General features: G+C 36.2%; 1 protein-coding gene and 1 long non-coding RNA gene across 2 annotated transcripts in view; one reads left to right on the top strand and one right to left on the bottom strand.

Moving 5' to 3' along the window:
* LOC125239928 (dentin sialophosphoprotein-like) overlaps positions 1 to 11,746 on the top strand; it is a 29,262-nt gene extending 17,516 nt beyond the window's left edge. Inside the window, exons 6-10 of the mRNA XM_048147702.1 lie at positions 53 to 201; positions 659 to 772; positions 6,087 to 6,212; positions 6,956 to 7,134; positions 11,449 to 11,746. Of these exons, the coding sequence (XP_048003659.1) occupies positions 53 to 201; positions 659 to 772; positions 6,087 to 6,212; positions 6,956 to 7,134 (568 nt within the window). The 3' untranslated portion in view covers positions 11,449 to 11,746. The remainder of the gene's footprint in view (positions 1 to 52; positions 202 to 658; positions 773 to 6,086; positions 6,213 to 6,955; positions 7,135 to 11,448) is intronic.
* A 1,648-nt stretch (positions 11,747 to 13,394) lies between these two features.
* Positions 13,395 to 15,634, bottom strand: LOC125239929. Its single transcript, XR_007178573.1, has 2 exons — positions 15,530 to 15,634; positions 13,395 to 13,514 (listed from the first exon to the last, which is right to left on the bottom strand). It is a non-coding gene; the product is annotated as an uncharacterized LOC125239929 (long non-coding RNA).
* Positions 15,635 to 18,935: the final 3,301 nt, after the last annotated feature.

Below are 18,935 nucleotides of genomic sequence, written 5' to 3'. Positions count from 1 at the left end.
AATTAGGACCTTATATATGTCTTTGCCTCTAAGTAAACCGTTGCATATACAGGTCATGCGTGGCGAACGGACGTGAATACACGTCGTTGGAGGACCACGCGATCGTAGCGTGGGTGTCCGTCGGGAACAGGGAGCGGCTGGTCAATGGCAACGCGATATGGCGGGACCTTCAGAGCGAGTATACGCGTCTCACCTCGCAAAGTGAGTACCTTGTTAACCAACTCTCTATTTAACCCTTTATAAATAAATATTATAGGTCATTCTTACACTGATTGACTGAGCCCCACGGTAAGCTCAAACCGTAATTTTCAGATAATAATTTAGTTTTGAACTGTTTTTAATCCTCGACGCAAAAACGACGGGGTGTTATAAGTTTGACGTGTCTGTCTGTCTGTCTGTGTATGTGTGTGTGTGTGTCTGTTTGTCTGTGGCATCGCAGCTTCCGAACGGATGAACCGGTTTCGATTTAGTTTTTTTTTGTTTGAAAGCTGAGTTAGTCGGGAGTGTTCTTAGCCATGTTTCATGAAAATCGGTCCACTATGTCGCGGTCGGGGGTTTTTTCAAAATTTTAATTTTTTCTATCACTAATTAAATGCCGACTACTCGGCCTTTTTTGCCGACTAATCGGTGACTCCCTAATTTTGATGTATTTTCTCAGCTCGGTCGTGGCATTCGCTGCGTAACCGCTACCTACGCTACATTCTGCCTTCGTTGGGGCAGCTAGCTTTGCCTCCATCACAAGTGTCGAGGCTTCGCGCCGCCGCTGCCGTTGGTAAGTTGCTTCTATTGATTGTTTTAGCCCGTATTTCGAGGCAGACATAGTGGCAGTGACCTTGCAAAATGTTCGCAAAAGAAGCCACTTGGCACAGTTGTTCCTTGGGTCATTTTTTACCATATTTTTTGTTTAGTTTATTTCGCAACTACTTGATTGTAATGGACGAATTTAATTTTCATCGAATAATTTTGCAATTTTTCATTTTTGTCTGATTTTTACTATGAACGGGCAAAAAGTTTGTTCCAGAAATGAATATCCCATCCTTGAATTATATGAAAACGACACCAAACTTGATCTGGTAACTTTCTGGGGGAAGATATGGAGCCCAGAATGTAGTGCGGGAGATGTGCCTTTACCCCCCCCCCCTTCCTCTCCAACCTGTTGGGGGGTACCGCGTGTCAATCAGGCTTAATAGCTCAGAATGACCCAAGGAACAACTGTGCCAAGTGGCTTCCTTTGCGAACATTTTGCAAGGTCGTCCATACAAATCTGCCAGTAATTACCCCACTACATGTAGTTCTGTTTTAAGCTCACTAACTGGGTCCACATTGAACGAGCAGCCTCGCGAGGCAATGCCTCTGCTGACAAGGCCGCCATTTTGCCGAGCAAATTGGCTTGGGTGAATATGCTCGCATGAGCACAGACGTTTTGCGCGCGAGGCTGCTCGGGCAAAAACCCAGCTAATACGGTAACGACTAGAGATGGGCCGAATATTCGGTATTCGGCATATTCGGCAATGTTCGTATTCGGCCGAATAGTTCGGTTACATTGCCGAATATTTACTTATTAAGTAAATATTATAAATAGCGTAAGTTGTTTCGTTTTTCATCGGATAATGACATCCTATTAGCATTCTAAGGAACCAACCACCAAAGGCAGATAAAATGCGTTAAGATACAAGTACCTACAATAATTATGTAAAAAAGTGAAAATAACGTAGTTTAAGAAACAAAAGCCAAAATTTTCTTCGGCACTAAATTATAGAAACAATAAGAGCCTTTAGTACCCATTACCAATCATTGAAAGTTTTTAACTCCAAGCCAGGATTTAAAATATGGCGGAGCCGAATATTCGGCCGAATGTTCGGTTCGGTAGCAGCTGAACCGAGACCGACTATTCGTATTCGGCAAAGTCCGTATTCGGCCCATCTCTAGTAACGACAAAAGAGGATTATGATTTTGACCGATCTGTTCCCTCATAACTTTAAAGTACTTATTACAAATTTATGAACGATATGTCAGTCGAATCGTCTTAATCGTCCGATCGCTATATGTATATTTTGAAGAAGATACGAGTTTTTTTCCCAAAGTGGTGACAATATTAATAAAATTGGCTGTGACAGACGGACAGACAGACGAGTGATCCTATAAGGGTTCCGTTTTTCCTCTTTGACGTACGCAACCCTAATAACTATACCTGGATATTTTTCTAGCACGAACGTCAAGTTGTTAGTGCTTGACAAAATAAAAACATCGACCATCCTTTTATCGATAAATAGCCTTACATAAGGTTATTAATTACCCCTAATACTCTCTAAAATCTTGAATAATCATGTAAGAGGGCCATTTTTTTTTTTTCAAAGTTGTCCACCCCACTTTTTTTGTAACATGGATATTTTTTACGCGATTCATACTCAGAATTGAGAGCTCTTACTATAGGAGAAAAAAAATGTCCCAAGATTTCCATACATTTTTTCGAACCTTCCATTCCGTTACCGCCATACAAAATGTATGAAAAAATGGTAACGGAATGGGAAAAAACCTTGGTACACTTTTTTTCTCCTGTTACGATTGGAAGAGCTCGCCATAAAAATTTCCAAATCCAAAACAAAAGTGAGGTGGACAACTTTGAAAAAAATGGCCCAAGAAATTATGTGAACTATTGAAATATGGTTCGTTTTATTATTATTGTTTTATTTTCATTTATTTTCAAAACATGTGACATTTTGTATAAAACATTAATGTTATACACATAAATTCAAGCCTATATTTCCTAAACGGGGTAGGCAGAGCACATGAAACTACTCAAGATTCAGTGCCACGGCAATAATTAATGACATAATTCTAATAATTAATGACATATTCGTTATCGTTGAACTAAACATCGGAAGGAAGTCACTAGTGTCACTTCGTTCGTGCCAGAAAAATATCTAGGTATACTAATAACAGTAAAATGTATTTTTCAGCACAGATGGTGTTTTTTTACGCACTAGTGCGAGAAGTGGTTCATTATATGCCAGGTCGAAACTTCGGAGGCTCATCTGTACTGAAAAACGTCGTACGATACACGTGCGAAAAGGAAATTCGTAACTCGTGTCGATTTAAAACACTCCCTTCGGTCGTGTTTTAATTTATCGCCACTCGTTTCGAACTTCCTTTTTTACGCACTTGTATCGTAATGTACTATTTTAGTACAGCTGGCGTTTTTTTCACGCACTAGTGCGAGAAGAGGTTCATTATATGTCAGGTCGAAACTTCGAAGGTCCATCTGTACTGAAAAACGTCGTACGATACACGTGCGAAAAGGAAGTCCGAAACGAGTGGCGATAAATTAAAACACGACCGAAGGGAGTGTTTTAAATCGACACGAGTCCTTTTTTACGCACTTGTATCGTAATGTACTATTTTCTTACATATATCTTTGTCAAATGTCATGCCAGGACAACGAAAATCTTACGAACATTTGAAACCTGAAGATCAAGTGTATAACTCGAAAGTTCCATCGTCCGTACAGCGTACTTGCGAGAAAGAGATACCAAAATCGAATGAAATGATGCGTACGAAAGACAAGGACAGAGATAATAATATTAATAATTTATCTCAGTGTAAGTCAGTAGCGATTAGATTGGTCACAACTTCACTTGCCCTATGTGTATGTTAGATACTTATGTAGAAAAATACATGTTTTACCTGGGAATAACACAACAAGTTTGCATACCCTGGGAATAACACAACAAGCTGGGATACTTGCATATATACCTTAAATAAGCCTATTTTGGCTACTTAATTGCTTTCTAAAAAAGGATTCTAATCATATGGAAGTAGATTTTCAACAAGTCCATGACTCAGGAACATAGATTGTATGCTCATCAACAGAGGTAAAATACACACTCTGTCTCACTCTATAAAATCGAAATTAAAGCGTCCGGGTCCCAACTAAAGGCAGGTTTCTCACTTATCCAGGTCACCTTTATTTTGAAATTAATTATTCAAGAAATTAATAAATAAGGTACCTAAAAATCAGTTTCAAGTACCAAAGTCCATGCTAATGCACCAGTGCACTCTATTTTAATCTAATAAGTACTTCTCGATAACACAGTGTATATAACATTTCTTTTCCCCTCACTAGCTCGGAAACACGTGTTTTGTCCTTTAATACCAGCGGGTAAAAACGCGTTTTATCCACTAGTGGGTAAAGTAAATTGACCTTGAATAAAGTCAAAATAACTGGTCTAAAATTGATAATAGTAGGTGAATCTAGTAATAAAGATGATTTACCACCTGTGGAACTACTGGAAGCAGCGATAAACGCATTTTTTGCGTTGTAGTTTCCTCGCTATAATGAGGGGAAAAGTTTTGTGTTACACTCGGGTGCAAATGTATTTTACTTCTCGTGTGTTAAAAAACTCGCAAGTTCAGGATTCTATTCTCGAACCACTCGCTTTGCTCGTGGTTCAACTATAGAATCCTTTCACTTGCTCGCTTTTCAATTCCACACTCGGCGTTAAAATACAACTTTGCCCCCTTGTATAACAAATAACTATTCCTTCCTTTCTAAATTTTGTTATTTTCACTATGCAAAAGCTTCAAAGGGCCTAAGAACATAACACACACAAGAATGTGCATTATTAACCTCATTATATCCTCTTTCATTTTTTTTAAATTATTATTATAAATGGGCTTACTCTTGACCACAGACTAGCCAAAGGCAAAGACGTGGCCTACGATGGAGTGAGTGAATTTACAATATTTGCTGTTACTAGTATCAAAGAGGATTGAGTATTATAGAGAGTTACTGTCGAAGTAAAATGTGTAATCACAGTGCATAGACTGCCATCTGTTGACACAGGCTTAAAACTTTTGAACCTCAGTTTTGATAATTTGGCCCATATTCTTAGCTTGATATGTGTTAAAATGTCAAATATTAATATTAGCGCCATCTAGCTGAGCGTACCCCAAAGGTGTAATGCCATCTAGGCCACCGTACCTTTTTCTGTATGGTACCATAAATTAAATATAACAAGATCATACCATCCCATACATTAAAATGCGACCGCCTACGAACGCGCTTACACTCCACCACACATAGATGGCGCCACAAAAAATGCCTTGTTGCCACCGATTATTTGTAGGTTGGCATTAAGTGTCAATTCCGAGCCGTAAATCTATGTCAAAAGTGACACTTAACGCCATCTACAAGTATAATCGAAAGCTACACGACATTTTTTTTTGTGGCGCCATCTATGTGTGGTGGAGTGTAAGCGCGGTCTTTGATGGTATGATCTTGTTATATTTAATCTATGATGGTACTGAGGTACGTTTTTTTCTTAGACTTTATTTGTCTATACGGAGTTATATACGTCTTTGCTAGTATGTTTGGTTTAGCTAAAATAAAAGTTAAAATATTGCTTTAGATTTTTTAAAACCATTATTGTAAAAAAATTGAAACAAAAGAAGATCGAAGGCATCTGCATCTTTATTTAGGTACTTACATAAAGCCTGACAAGATCTTATTTGACCCTGAAAGAGTCGCTGCAAACCGCTTTCATATGGCAATAATGTGCCGACGTCATAGGTAATGCGGATAGCGTGTACTGGTTACCCGTTAATATTTGTGATAATGCACGGAAAAACGTCCCACTTTGTCGATTGCTATAAAGCCGCTTCGTCAGTTTATTCATATAGATACAATTAAATCTCGCCTTAATGGTAACCGACGAAGTGGGACGTTTTACTAAACACACTCACATTTGTAGAAAATTTAATTACATGTTGAACGTCGGCTGAACCGAATGTTCGGCCGAATATTCGTATTCGGCAAAGTCCATATTCGGCCCATATCTAGTCTGTAGGGCAATCATGGTCGCACGATAGATGATAAAACATCGGGCCGTCCCACAGGGCCACACTATTTGTAAGTGCGATAGGGACGGCCTGCTATTTTATCATTTATCGCGCGATCATAATTGCCTGCCTGGAGTAATGTCCAACAAGTTGTAGGCTAGTCTGCCAATTTAAGATAGACAGCGTTGATCGTTATAAACTTGAAATCAGAAGGGCATAAAGATTGACTATTGGTTTTAAATTGCCAGGTAATTTTAAAACGGCGTCGAAAAGAAATTCGATGTTCAAGAGCCAGCGCGTGATTAGTGCCTCCACGGCCGGCCGGATAAAGTTCCGGCCAGTGTCACAGTCCGAATCGGATTCCGATGAGAAAGGTTAGTCAACTTTCATCCAGTGTGATTAAAACTAGAATAAGGATTAAAGTAAAATCCACAAACCTACGGACCAAATTGACAAGTAAGCTTGAACCAATGTTGCCACAGTGTCTTTCTCATCGATTTGTATGGCGTTGGCGGCCGAGCGTGTCAGGTTTTGTACTGAAGTTGTTACTTACCTGAAATTTTAAATATATCTCATGCCCTTGAGTGTTCATATTTTTTGTGTTGTTGGAATTAAATATCACGTAACGAGGCATTTTTAATGTTTTTGTTGACTTCAACTTACAAAAACTGACGCCCGAAAGCTGCAAGCTGCGATTAAAGACAACTCAGTGGATTTTACTTAACGACGGATTAAATTAATAGTGTGTGGACCTGCCTCAAAAATCTATATTATTTATGGTCATGGGTCGTTAGTATTTCTTGTATGTGGGTAGCTTTTGCACATTGTAATTTTTTTTCTCACTCACCCGTTGACCACGAATGCTGTAAAGTGTTCGAAACGTCGGGATGAATTGCAAATTCATTATACGCGATTTAATCCGTTTCCGTAGTTTTATTTCACGATTCATATTTAGTTTTTTTTTGTTTGAAAGCTGAATTAGTCTTGAGTGTTCTTCGCCAAATTTGATGGAAATCGGTCAGTTATCTCAGGGGTATTTAATATTAAAATGTTGTGGTTATACACACTTAAAATGTTACCACTATACTTTCGCTAACGTCTAATTCCTTTTTTTCAGCGCCCACGCCACCAGCGTCGCCGCGCCGCCGCCCCCCTCCGTCCCCCACCAAACCCTCCCCTAAACCATCCCCTAAGACCTCGCCCGCCTCGCCGCCCCGCGCGACTCGCTTGCGCGCTCGGCCTTCAAACGCGAGTGCGACGCCGACACCGAAGAAGAGGCGGATTCATCAGTTATAAGTATACAATAGGGATGACGAGTACATAAAAAAGCACATTCTGTTTAGATCGTCCAAAAATACTAAACACGCATTTTTCACTTTTCTAATTAATAAAAAAATACAAAGTAACATCAAAGTGGGGGCTTGTGACGTCACTTCTAAGTAAAAATTGTACCTAGGTGTGACGTCACGCGAAACTTCAACGCACTGTACCGTCATTTTTCATTTATGAGAAAAAAGAAAAAATATGTGTCCAAAATTCTTTGATAATGTAACTGATGGGCTAATTAGTTTTTTTAGTCGTCTCGCCTATTGAATAATGTAAAAGTAGATCATCATCATATCAGCCGGTTATCGGTCACTGCTGAGACACGCTCCGACACTGGCGATCAAATATATGAAAGAGGCGCGTTCCTAGCACACAGTCTAATTTCGTGTAGGCGAACGCAAAGGGAGCTTCTTACGTAATATCACAAGTATGCACAATCTTACATAATGTTTTTTTTTTTGTATAATAGGCTACTTGACCTTTTTTTAAAGTTTGTCTTATATTATTACTTACTGTCCAATTAACCGGAAAAAATATCACTATATTTTATCATGACTTATAAACCGCAAAAAATATTTTTAAAGATTACTTTTACGTATCAGGCAAAAACATCAGCCATGTCATCTATAGATTTTCTGTGAATGAAGTCATTCAGTGCGAAAACAACACTTTCTGAAAATTTAAGTACGAGGCATAAAGGTCATTATGTCGGTGATTGATTTGACATAAATTCTATGACGTCACCACACGATGAACAGCGTTTCCGGTGGCCAAAATTAAAAAAAATAACTCACATTTTTTAATTAAAAATACGTAGTCATCGTGCACATTTAATACCCAAAATCATTAAATATTGGTTTCTTATGTCAAATATCACAGAAGACAATCATTTATTGTGCCAAATTAGATATGAGTCTAGTAGCCTATTCCTGAGCATATTTTGAAGGTTTTGTTCATAATAATATTGTTGCTTTAATTGTTTAAGTTATAACCGACTTAACATATCTCTACAACTTTATTACGTATGAAGTATAAATAAAGGCATACAAGTAACAATAAGTGTTAGGAAATATTTTGTTTAGTTATACACGGTGTAATATGAGGAAACCGAATAATTTTAACCCTTAAATGCATGGTGATGTATATATGCATCATATATTTGATGGCCTATGGCGCAATATGTAGCTATCCAAAATCACATTTATAGCTTAATTATTATTCAGTATTTATTATTATTTAATAAATTAAATAATAGAGTGATTTACTATTTATTATTTAAGGATAAAAATGAAATGGCGGAAAAGTGTGAAAAAACAGGTGATAGCGATTTTTAGTATGTGATTAAGGCAGATTTTTTCGGAGTTAGTAATTAGTTTATGTTTAAACATTTTATCATAGGGGTTTCACAAATAGTGTACCTTTCTAATAGTAGTCAAACTTTACAAATAAAACTTACCAATAATTATATATTTATATAAATAAGTTTTGGCCTATTTAACTTCTAACACTGATTTAGTATTAAAATCGGTATTAAATATTTTTTTTATTATTTTTCCCAGAGTCAGAAAACCGTTATCTATCACATATATTAATATCTCGTTAAAGGAAAAATTCATGCATTTAAGGGTTAACACATAAACTTTTCTAGATTTCGTCTACTTTCAGAGTTATGATCATTTAAAAAAATAACAATTACTTATTATTTATCAGTTCAAAACGCTATTTTGATGGCGATGAAGCCGTTATCGGACATAATCTAACTATCCTCGTTGATAGATGTCAAAAATAAGTAACTCATTGCAAAGAAACAGTTTTCTAAAAAAAAAAATAAGTGCCAGTTTTACGAATAACATTTACTTTTTATGTGAAATTCTATCCAAAAATACTAAATAAATACAAAATTTTTTTTGGCGATATTCGCTTGAGATCATATAAGTTATATGATATAACATTTTATATTTATTTGCCCTCAGAAATGCGTAGTTAAAATCTTTCCGTTTCCTATGTGACACCGTGTATAAAATACTTTTGTGTAGTAATATTGTATATACATTCATATATTATATGTATTTACGTTTAGAAGAATCGTGTTTTAATGCTCATGTCTTGATGCCTTAGAGTAATTTTAAAAAGACTTTGAAATGTTAAATACATTTAGTGAAATAAACTGAAATAGATACCATATGAAAAAGCGATCAAGGCTTGCCGACTGGTGGCGAAGCCGGATCGAACCCGCCAGCTAACGCGGCTGACGTGTTCGAAAAATATGTAATTTTAGGTACCCGTCAAAAATTTCTTTGTAATTATCTCAAAATAAATTACCAACTCTAAGGGCTTTTTAGTGATAAGTTTTTATTCAGAATTATTTTAAGTTTGTATGATGTAAACTATTTGCAAATTACTAGTAAGCGCCAATTTTTTAGCTTTATTTAATTTTCAAATTACTCTAAGGTATCTTATTTGAGACTGAAATGATTTTAGTTATAATTGTAAAAGATCAAGGAACATTACAATTCTTTTTATAAGGGGTAAAATACACAGAAGGGACCGCCGCGTCGCCCGAGTGTAATTTAAAAAACTTATGTATTAATACCACTGAGGTGTTTTCAAAAATTGGTCAATCGGTATTTTTAACCCCCGACGCAAAAACAATATGTCTGTCTGTGTGTGTGTCTGTCTATGGCACCGTAGCTCCCGAACGAATAAATCGATTTAGATTTACTTTTTTTTGTTTGAAAGCTGATTTAGTCGGGAGTGTCCTTTCATGAAAATCGGTCCAATATGTCAGGGTTTTTTTTTTTTTTAATTATGTGGTTAGGTTATGTCTCGATTTCTCAGTTTACGTATCGTTTCAAAGATATAAAGTTCATATAATTATAGATCGTGAAACATAAAGACTTAGAGATGGATATATTATATTATTATAGGGCAAAGTGCCAATTGTAAATGTGAAGAAGGCTAGGGTAAAAGCACCAATAATGGGCATGATACTGATGAACATTTACTCTTAAAGAAACAAATGTGTAATATTTACATTATTATTCATCATATTTATCGTTATAATGTGCAAGGGCCATTTTTTTCAAAGTTGTCTACCCCACGTTTTTTTTTATTTGGAAATTTTAATGTGTTTTCCACTCAGAATCGCGCTCTCTTTCAATCATAATAGGAGAAAAAAAGTGTCCCAAGGTTTTTTTCCCATTCCGTTATCATTTTTTCATACATTTTGTATGGCGGTAACGGAATGGAAGGTTCGAAAAAATGTATGGAAATCGTGGGACATTTTCTCCTATCAGAATCGAAAGAGCTCTCGATTCTGAGTATGAATCACGTAAAAAATACCCATGTTACAAAAAAAAGTGGGGTGGACCAATTTGAAAAAAATGGCCCTCATCATTCGTGCCCGTCATAAACTTTGGTGACATTACCTTATTAGTACATTTTTAATTGTATAAATAAATAGTCTTCCTCGTCTGAGCGTTACTGAATCGATTCTGATCTCAGTTTTGAATACAGTCTGTCAAAAAAGAGTAGAAAGGATAGGGGGCGCCACCGTCTTAAGTAAACCGCTTTGCATGTGGATACTATTGAGTCACTGTTGTATAGAACCATAAAGGAATAAGTAAAGGAAGAGTTGAAACTCTATACATCAGTAAATGCGGGTTATTTGTATAGGCATCAGCAGCGGCTGGTCCATACAAGCTGATTCCCACCGGCTTGCCTAAAATTGATTAATAGTAAAATACCTTAATGTTAAGGTAGGTTTCTTTTTGCTCAATGTTGCCTAGCAGAAATTTTCACCAGCCGCCACTGATAGGCATAGTTAAGTAACATCTAGCGACAATCACGCGTCAAATAGCGTGAATTATCAGTACCACTACTCGATACTTGGTGGCGAACAGTGTCTCGTCTGCCAAAAATTTTATATTAGAACAGTTTACAACTTATATTACAAGCAGAAGGAATTGAAAACAGAATACTGATATACTATTGTAATATTAGCTAAAAATTGGTGAGCATTAGACTCTTCGTTCGTCGCGACATCTATTAATACTATTAACATGTAGCAGTACTGATAATTTACGCTAGTTGACCCGTGATTGTCGCTAGATGTCACTTAACTATGCCTATACAAATAACTCGCATTTACTGATGTATGGAGTTAAACTCTACCCTTACTACGTAAGTGTTGCTATGATAAAAAATCCATCCATTTATACTCTCTTTTGCTGGCTGTTTTTATGTAGGTACAAATACTAAAATGGCGGTTTGTTTTGCCTTCAGATTTGAAGATATTTGAGCGGCCAAAGTGATCAAAAATATCTGCGCTTCAGCCGCCCCGATAAATCTGTACTGTACTATTTATGTATTTTAAATGCCCTTATGAAATACCGTTAAACTTATACAGGGTGAAATATATTGAAACAGCCAAATTTTTTTGCCATTGCAGCATTAGGCCTATGATAAAAGTTGTTCATTATGAGCTCATAAGTCACTAGTCACTATGCAAAGTTTGAACGGTTCTTTGAATTTCACCGTGTGGGCATTTTCAGAATTTGGGTCCCCCAATTTATTAGCGTAAGTTGTTAACAAAAATTAACTCGCTGTCAGTTTTGTGACGACAATTAAGCATAAAATCTGTCTAAACATTTACATTTTTCACATTCTGAATGTAGATTATCGCTTAAAGTTTATGTAATTAACATAAAAACAATATTTTTATTGAAATTACATGCTTAATTATCGTTATAAAACTGACAGTGAGTTATTTTTTGTTAACAACTTACGCTAATTGGGGGGTCCCAAATTCCGAAAATTCCCTTGTATATAATAGGCTAGTTTCCTACTAGTCAAATCAGCTTCTTTTTAAGAACTGTCAAAACGATTTGGTAATATGGAATTACTATGAAATACTGAGAAGTGACGTCACGGTCAATTCATTTACTTTATATCTTTCTCTTTGACTTATTAAATAGAAATTATGTTTAAACATAACTACTGTCCATATTTTTCTTCTAATTATGTGGTGTTTTATTTCGCGCACTGCATAAAATATTTTATTTTAAGTATAGGAATCTAGCCTATTACAATGATTTACCAGAGGCGGTAGTGTGCTAATGCACTCTAAACAGTCATAACCCGAAGTGTCAGTGTGACATTCAAGTTTCTATTTTGGCCACAAGATGGCGTCTTTTCAAGACGTCCACAGAACGATCGGACAAATCTAAAATGAACTGTCGTTTTAGTATTTGTATTATAAAAAATAATATTAATTAGTTATTAAGGTAGCTTATTTTTAGTTTGATCTATTTGTTTAATCTACGTGTATCTAAATAGTTTTTTTTGTGAGAGAGATGAATAATGTAGTATGCAAGAGGCATGCGGTCTATTAGACTGTTATTACGTGTAATTATCTCAATTATGTTGTTAAACTTTTTTGTAATAATAAAAACAAAAATTCTATTGCTTAGTTTTATTTGCACTTATTCCTTGGCGAATAAAGTATTACTGATATTTAAAACGTTTGTCCTTTCAAATGATTAGATACATACAACAGCAGGGTTAGCATATGATTGTCGCGAGAGTATGTCGCCGCGAAATAGGCCTAGCGGTAAGAGCCTGCGACTTTCGATCCGGAAGTCGCGGGTTCGAACCCGGCTCGTACCAATGAGTTTTTCTGAACGTATGTGCAAAATGTCATTTGAAATTTGCGAGTCGCTTTTCGGTGAAGGAAAACATGAGGAAACCGGACTAATTCCAGTAAGGCCTAGTTACCCTTCGGGTTGGAAGGTCAGATGGCAGTCGCTTTCGTAAAACTAGTGCCTACGCCAAATCTTGGGATTAGTTGTCAAAGCGGACCCCAGGCTCCCATTAGCCGTGGCAAATGTCGGGATAACGCAAGGAGGATGATGATGAATCTTCATACTAAGAATCGTACCTCGATTTTTTAGCGCCACCTATTAAATACTATCATAACTACACTCATTATGCCTACAAATTATTTTTTCCAAAATGTGTAAATAAAGAAATATGTATTTTTTTTCTTATAAAAAATTAAAACACCCAAAAATATTTGGACAAATATGATTTTAACCACTTTCAGGCTGCGAAACAGCGCCATCTAGTTTTAAGCCTAAAAGGCCCATACATTTCAGGGGTACGCTTTTTTGTATGGGCTTTATCAGTCCAGTATTAAATCTTTCTTGGCCCGAGTAATAAAACTACGAAAACATTTTTTACAAATATATTGTTTTGTATTAATTATCCTGTTTAGTCGTCTCCAACATTCTCGTTCGTGGACGGTATGTCGTACCGCAAGTCTGGGTAGTCATCTTTTTGAGCTAACAACGCTGAAATTACAATAAGTTGTGAAGAAGGTATAGTCGGTCAACCATACCTTGGCACTAAATTGGCAGCAAATTAGAAAAAAAAATAGGGCCCTAACAACATTTACAAATGTTTTTAACCTGTACCGCATGAATTTATAACGGCTATATATGGAACAATATGCGGTAAAGGATTCCGTATTATTAAATTTTCGAGCGTATTTTTCCGTAGTTTCATTTTTCTCGAAAACTACTGAACCTATCAAGTTCAAAACAATTTTCCTAGAAATTCTTTATAAAATTCTACTTTTATGATTTTTTTCATATTTTTTAAACATATGGTTCAAAAATTAGAGGGGGGACGCATTTTTTTTCCTTTAGGAGCGATTATTTCCGAAAATATTAATATTATCAAAAAACGATCTTAGTAAACCCTTATTCATTTTTAAATACCTATCCAACAATATATCACACGTTGGGGTTGGAATGAAAAAAAAATCAGCCCCCACTTTACATGTAGGGGGGTACCCTAATAAAACATTTTTTTCCATTTTTTATTTTATCACTTTGTTGGCGTGATTGATATACATATTATATTGGTACCAAATTTCAGCTTTCTAGTGCTTACGGTTACTGAGATTATCCGCGGTAGGGTTCACCGACCCTAACAACAATTAAAAATTTGTTTTTAACCTTTACCGCATGTGACGTATGCAATAATTGATCAAATTTGAACTGTAACAGTTGTCAGTAGAGTAGAATTTATAACGGCTAAATATGGAACAATATGCGGTAAAGGCAGGGGCGGCTCACTCCGCGATTCTATCGCCACGCTACAAGTACATGCTGGCGGCCGCGAGTTCGCGGCCTAATCAGGGGTGGCGCGCGTTCTCACGGAACGCACGTTCGCACTTTCTATTGTTACATTACGTCGCGAATTTTTTTAGGGTTCATATGCGACGTCCACGTGTGGAATGGCTAATAATGCTTAGTTAAATAGACATCATGAATAAAATAGGACAATCTTACACAGATCTTATTGATTAGGTCCCACGGAAGAGTCCAATAAAGCTTGTGATGCTGAAGGCTTAAACAAAATATATAAATACTGTATATATACCTAGAAAGTATCCAAGACTTGAATATATAGTATAACATTTTATCTGAGAATTAATTCGTTTTAATCCATATAAGTAAAATAAATATTATCTTCAATGTACGCATTATTGTTGTCATCGTTTCTCTGTTAAATTTTGTAGGCATTTAAAAAGGCGGCATTTCGTGAACATCAAAGCAGTGGGCCTTCTGTACTTGTACTATTATATATTCTGTGGTAAAGGGTTAAATTAGGGGCGAAGTATTATTAAATTAAAGGGACTTAGGGCCAGTTTCTTTGTTAGCATTTTGTACATTTAAAGGCGGCATTTCGTCACGCAAAGCAGACGTCTATAACTTGTACAATATATTCTAAAGCTTTAAATTAGGGGCAGACGTATTGGTAAACCGGCCCTTAATCGCGTAAAACTTCAGACGCCAGGCGTTTAATAAGATTGACTGTAGCTGTGGTAGTTCTTATATTAGAGAAACCAAACGCACCATAGCGGAAAGGGTCAAAGAACATATCACGGCGGTCAAAAAACGACAAATAAACAAGTCTGCGGTTGCTGGAGTCAGGACCAAACCACTGGATTATTTTTAACTATTGAAAGTTTGTACGGATACGGAACCCTCGGTGGGCGAGTCCGACTGGAACTTGGCCGGTTTTTAGTGCCAAGATTTGGTTGACCGTCTAAAGTTCTGTGTTCCGTTTAGAAGACATCTTCAAAATACGGCCCAATATAATTGTTGTCCATATCCATACAGTTTCCATAACTTATCTATTGATATTTAAATATTTTAGTTTTGACTTATTGATCTTAATGGAAAACTAATCTCGTAAGGGATATAACTATGTGACAAAGACCTAGATTGAAAAATCAGTAGGACAATAGTTAGAAAAAATACGATTCCCCAATGAGGACGCCATTTTTTATACGTACTTTGAGCGAACAATATGAACACGATCAATTTAAATAATAAACTTGTGTACATGGCGATTTTCTGCACTGCTTACTGTTTTGACAAGTATTTCGATAAGTGTTGATATCAATAAAGATTATTACAAAACAAAGTCATAAAATTGTAATGGAATAATATTCTACTATCGCTATTTCCTCCTGTGGCACACAGTATGCTAAAAACTCTTTCTTTAGGCGCACTTGTAACTTTTATAACAATTCGATTAAAAATTGAAATATTTTTTTTATCCATACAAATTAATTCGGCCCGCAACGTAATGCAAACACACTCGCTTTAAACGCTCGTTGACAGTTGTCATTGATTGTCATCGCAACCACGTTTACAGTACATTGCTGCTGGGAAATTTTTCAAAAATTAATTATAGGCTGAAAATTAAGAGTAACTCAAAAACACCTCTTAATTAAACATTAAATAAATGTCATATACAAAGAAAAAGTGACCAAAGCCTCCTGTGCTCCGAGCTGGAATCGAACCAGCGTACTCCGCTTACCGGGCGAATGCCAGAACCACTCGGCTATCGGTCCACGAAAGCAAGGGTCGAAATTTCTAAGTAGTTGTTATTTTTAACCACTTGACAGTCCAGCCCGCGCGACCATATTCCGGTCAACCGTCCGGGTTTTTAAGCGACGCGCGCAGCGCGCTGCGCATTCACAACTTTTTACAAAAACGTCTGTATCTTCTAAACTACACAAGGTATAGTTAAAAAAAAACATTCAGTCGAATTGAGAACCTCCTCCTTTTTTGAAGTCGGTTAAAAAATACTTCGGTATAAATGAACATACAGTACTTGAAATAAAATTATAGTGATAGTAAAATATGTATGATTATATACTATAAATCAAGGTTAAACTTATGTAATCGAAAAAAAATGAAGAAATTTTTTATTTCACTATTACTTAAATTACAGGAAATTTTGAGCGATGACCCCTTTTTTTATTACGTATTAGAGAAATATACTATTTTACCTTTATAATGATACCACAACCAACACATACAGTTCTCATGAAGATATCCAAAAAAAATTAAACAAATTCAAAATCAAACACAAACACGCGGAGTTTGACAAGGCACTGCCGAATTTATTTTTTCATTCGCTAAGTAACGAGCGTACACTGCCATCTATACTTTTTGTAGCAAACTATGTAGTTAGGCTACGTTATTGTATCAAGAGAATAAGTAAATAATGCCGCAATATTTCGCTAGATGTCACTTTAATCAACTGTGTCGCCATCCCCTCTTTTGGATAGTAAGGTATCGTAGGATTGTCTACCGGAATTTTTTTTGGATACTATGCTATCGTAGGACTGTCAAGTGGTTAAGTAGTAGTGTTACTACTTAAAAATAACAAGTTAAAATATTTTCTATGAAAGTAATTTAATTTGTTCTTAGAGACACCTCTTAATTATTGATGATAACAATATTGAATTATATGCCTGGTTTCATTTATCGCCCTTATTACGTTTATTTTTGTAAACCGTAGTTGTAAATGGCTGTAAGTTTTCTAAATAAAGAAAAAAAAAACAATTCTAAATGCTAAAGTATAACCATGTCTGTCTGTAGTGTCTTATGTTGTGGGTACGTAGACAACAATTATATAATATACAAATACTTAAAAACATAGAAAACATCCATAACTCGGGAACGAATGTCTGTGCTCATCACACAAACAATTGGACCGGGATTCGAACCCAGGACCGCCGGCTTAGGCACTGGTCCCACCAATAGCGAACTTTTCAAGCTATCGGCTATAAAAACGAACAAAAAATACTCGCTCCCGTGTAAATAAAAGATAGATCGAGCGATTTGTAGTTCATAGCTCAACATCAACGCGTTCATAGCTGAGCATTTCTGTTTTTTTTGCCACTTTTATGAAGTGAGATATTTTTGAAAAAAATTTGCTATTTCTACTCAGAATTACTAGCTTTTTCAATCCTAGTAGTTAATAAAATTGTCCCATACGATTTTTCTTATTTTGTTACCATTTTCAGTACATTTTGTATGGGGTAACAAAAGAGGAAAGTAACAAAAATGTATGGAAATTCTGGGACACTTTTTGTCTCCCAGTGAGATTGAAAGTACTCGTGATTCTGAGTACAATTGACCTAAAATTCCCTAAAACAATCAAAAAATTTTTTCCCCTCACTAGCTCGGAAACACGTGTTTTGTCCTTCAATATCAGCGGGTAAAAACGCATTTTATCCAGTAATGGGTAAAGTAATTTGACCTTGAAAAAAGTCAAATTAACTGCTTTAAAGTTGATAAAAGTAGGTGAATCTAGTAATAAAGATGATTTACCACCTGTGGAACTACTGGAAGCAGTGATAAACGCATTATTTGCGTTGTAGTTTCCTCGCTATAGTGAGGGGAAAAGTTTTGTGTTACACTCGGGTGCAAATGTATTTTACTTCTCGTGTGTTAAAAAACTCGCAAGTTCAGGATTCTATTCTCGAACCACTCGCTTCGCTCGTGGTTCAACTATAGAATCCTTTCACTTGCTCGTTTTTCAATTCCACACTCGGCGTTAAAATACAACTTTGCCCCCCTTGTATAACAATAGTTATTTTCCCCTCACTAGCTCGGAAACACGTGTTTTGTCCTTTAATACCAGCGGGTAAAAACGCATTTTATCCACTAGTGGGTAAAGTAATTTGACCTTGAATAAAGTCAAATTAACTGCTTTAAAATTGATAAAAGTAGGTGAATCTAGTAATAAAGATGATTTACCACCTGTGGAACTACTGGAAGCAGTGATAAACGCATTTTTTGCGGTGTAGTTTCCTCGTTATAGTGAGGGGAAAAGTTCTGAAAACTCGCTTCGCTCGTGGTTCAACTATAGAATCCTTTCACTTGCTCGTTTTTCAATTCCACACTCGGCGTTAAAATACAACTTTGCCCCCTTGTATAACAAATAACTATTGTTCGAGAATAGAATCCTGAACTTGCGAGTTTTTTAACACACGAGAAGTAAAATACATTTGCACCCGAGTGTAACACAAAACTTTTCCCCTCACTATAGCGAGGAAACTACAACGCAAATAATGCGTTTATCACTGCTTCCAGTAGTTCCACAGGTGGTAAATCATCTTTATTACTAGATTCACCTACTTTTATCAACTTTAAAGCAGTTAATTTGACTTTTTTCAAGGTCAAATTACTTTACCCACTAGTGGATAAAATGTGTTTTTACCCGCTGGTATTAAAGGACAAAACACGTGTTTCCGAGCTAGTGAGGGGAAAAATAATAAGTCAAAACTTGCATGCAGCAGGGGCGGCTCACTCCGCGATTCTATCGCCACGCTACAAGTACATGCTGGCGGCCGCGAGTTCGCGGCCTAATCAGGGGTGGCGCGCGTTCTCACGGAACGC

The sequence above is a fragment of the Leguminivora glycinivorella genome, chromosome 26, assembly GCF_023078275.1.
Source record: "Leguminivora glycinivorella isolate SPB_JAAS2020 chromosome 26, LegGlyc_1.1, whole genome shotgun sequence".
Classification (NCBI taxonomy): domain Eukaryota; kingdom Metazoa; phylum Arthropoda; class Insecta; order Lepidoptera; family Tortricidae; genus Leguminivora; species Leguminivora glycinivorella.
This window is presented reverse-complemented; position numbering and strand designations above follow the sequence as displayed.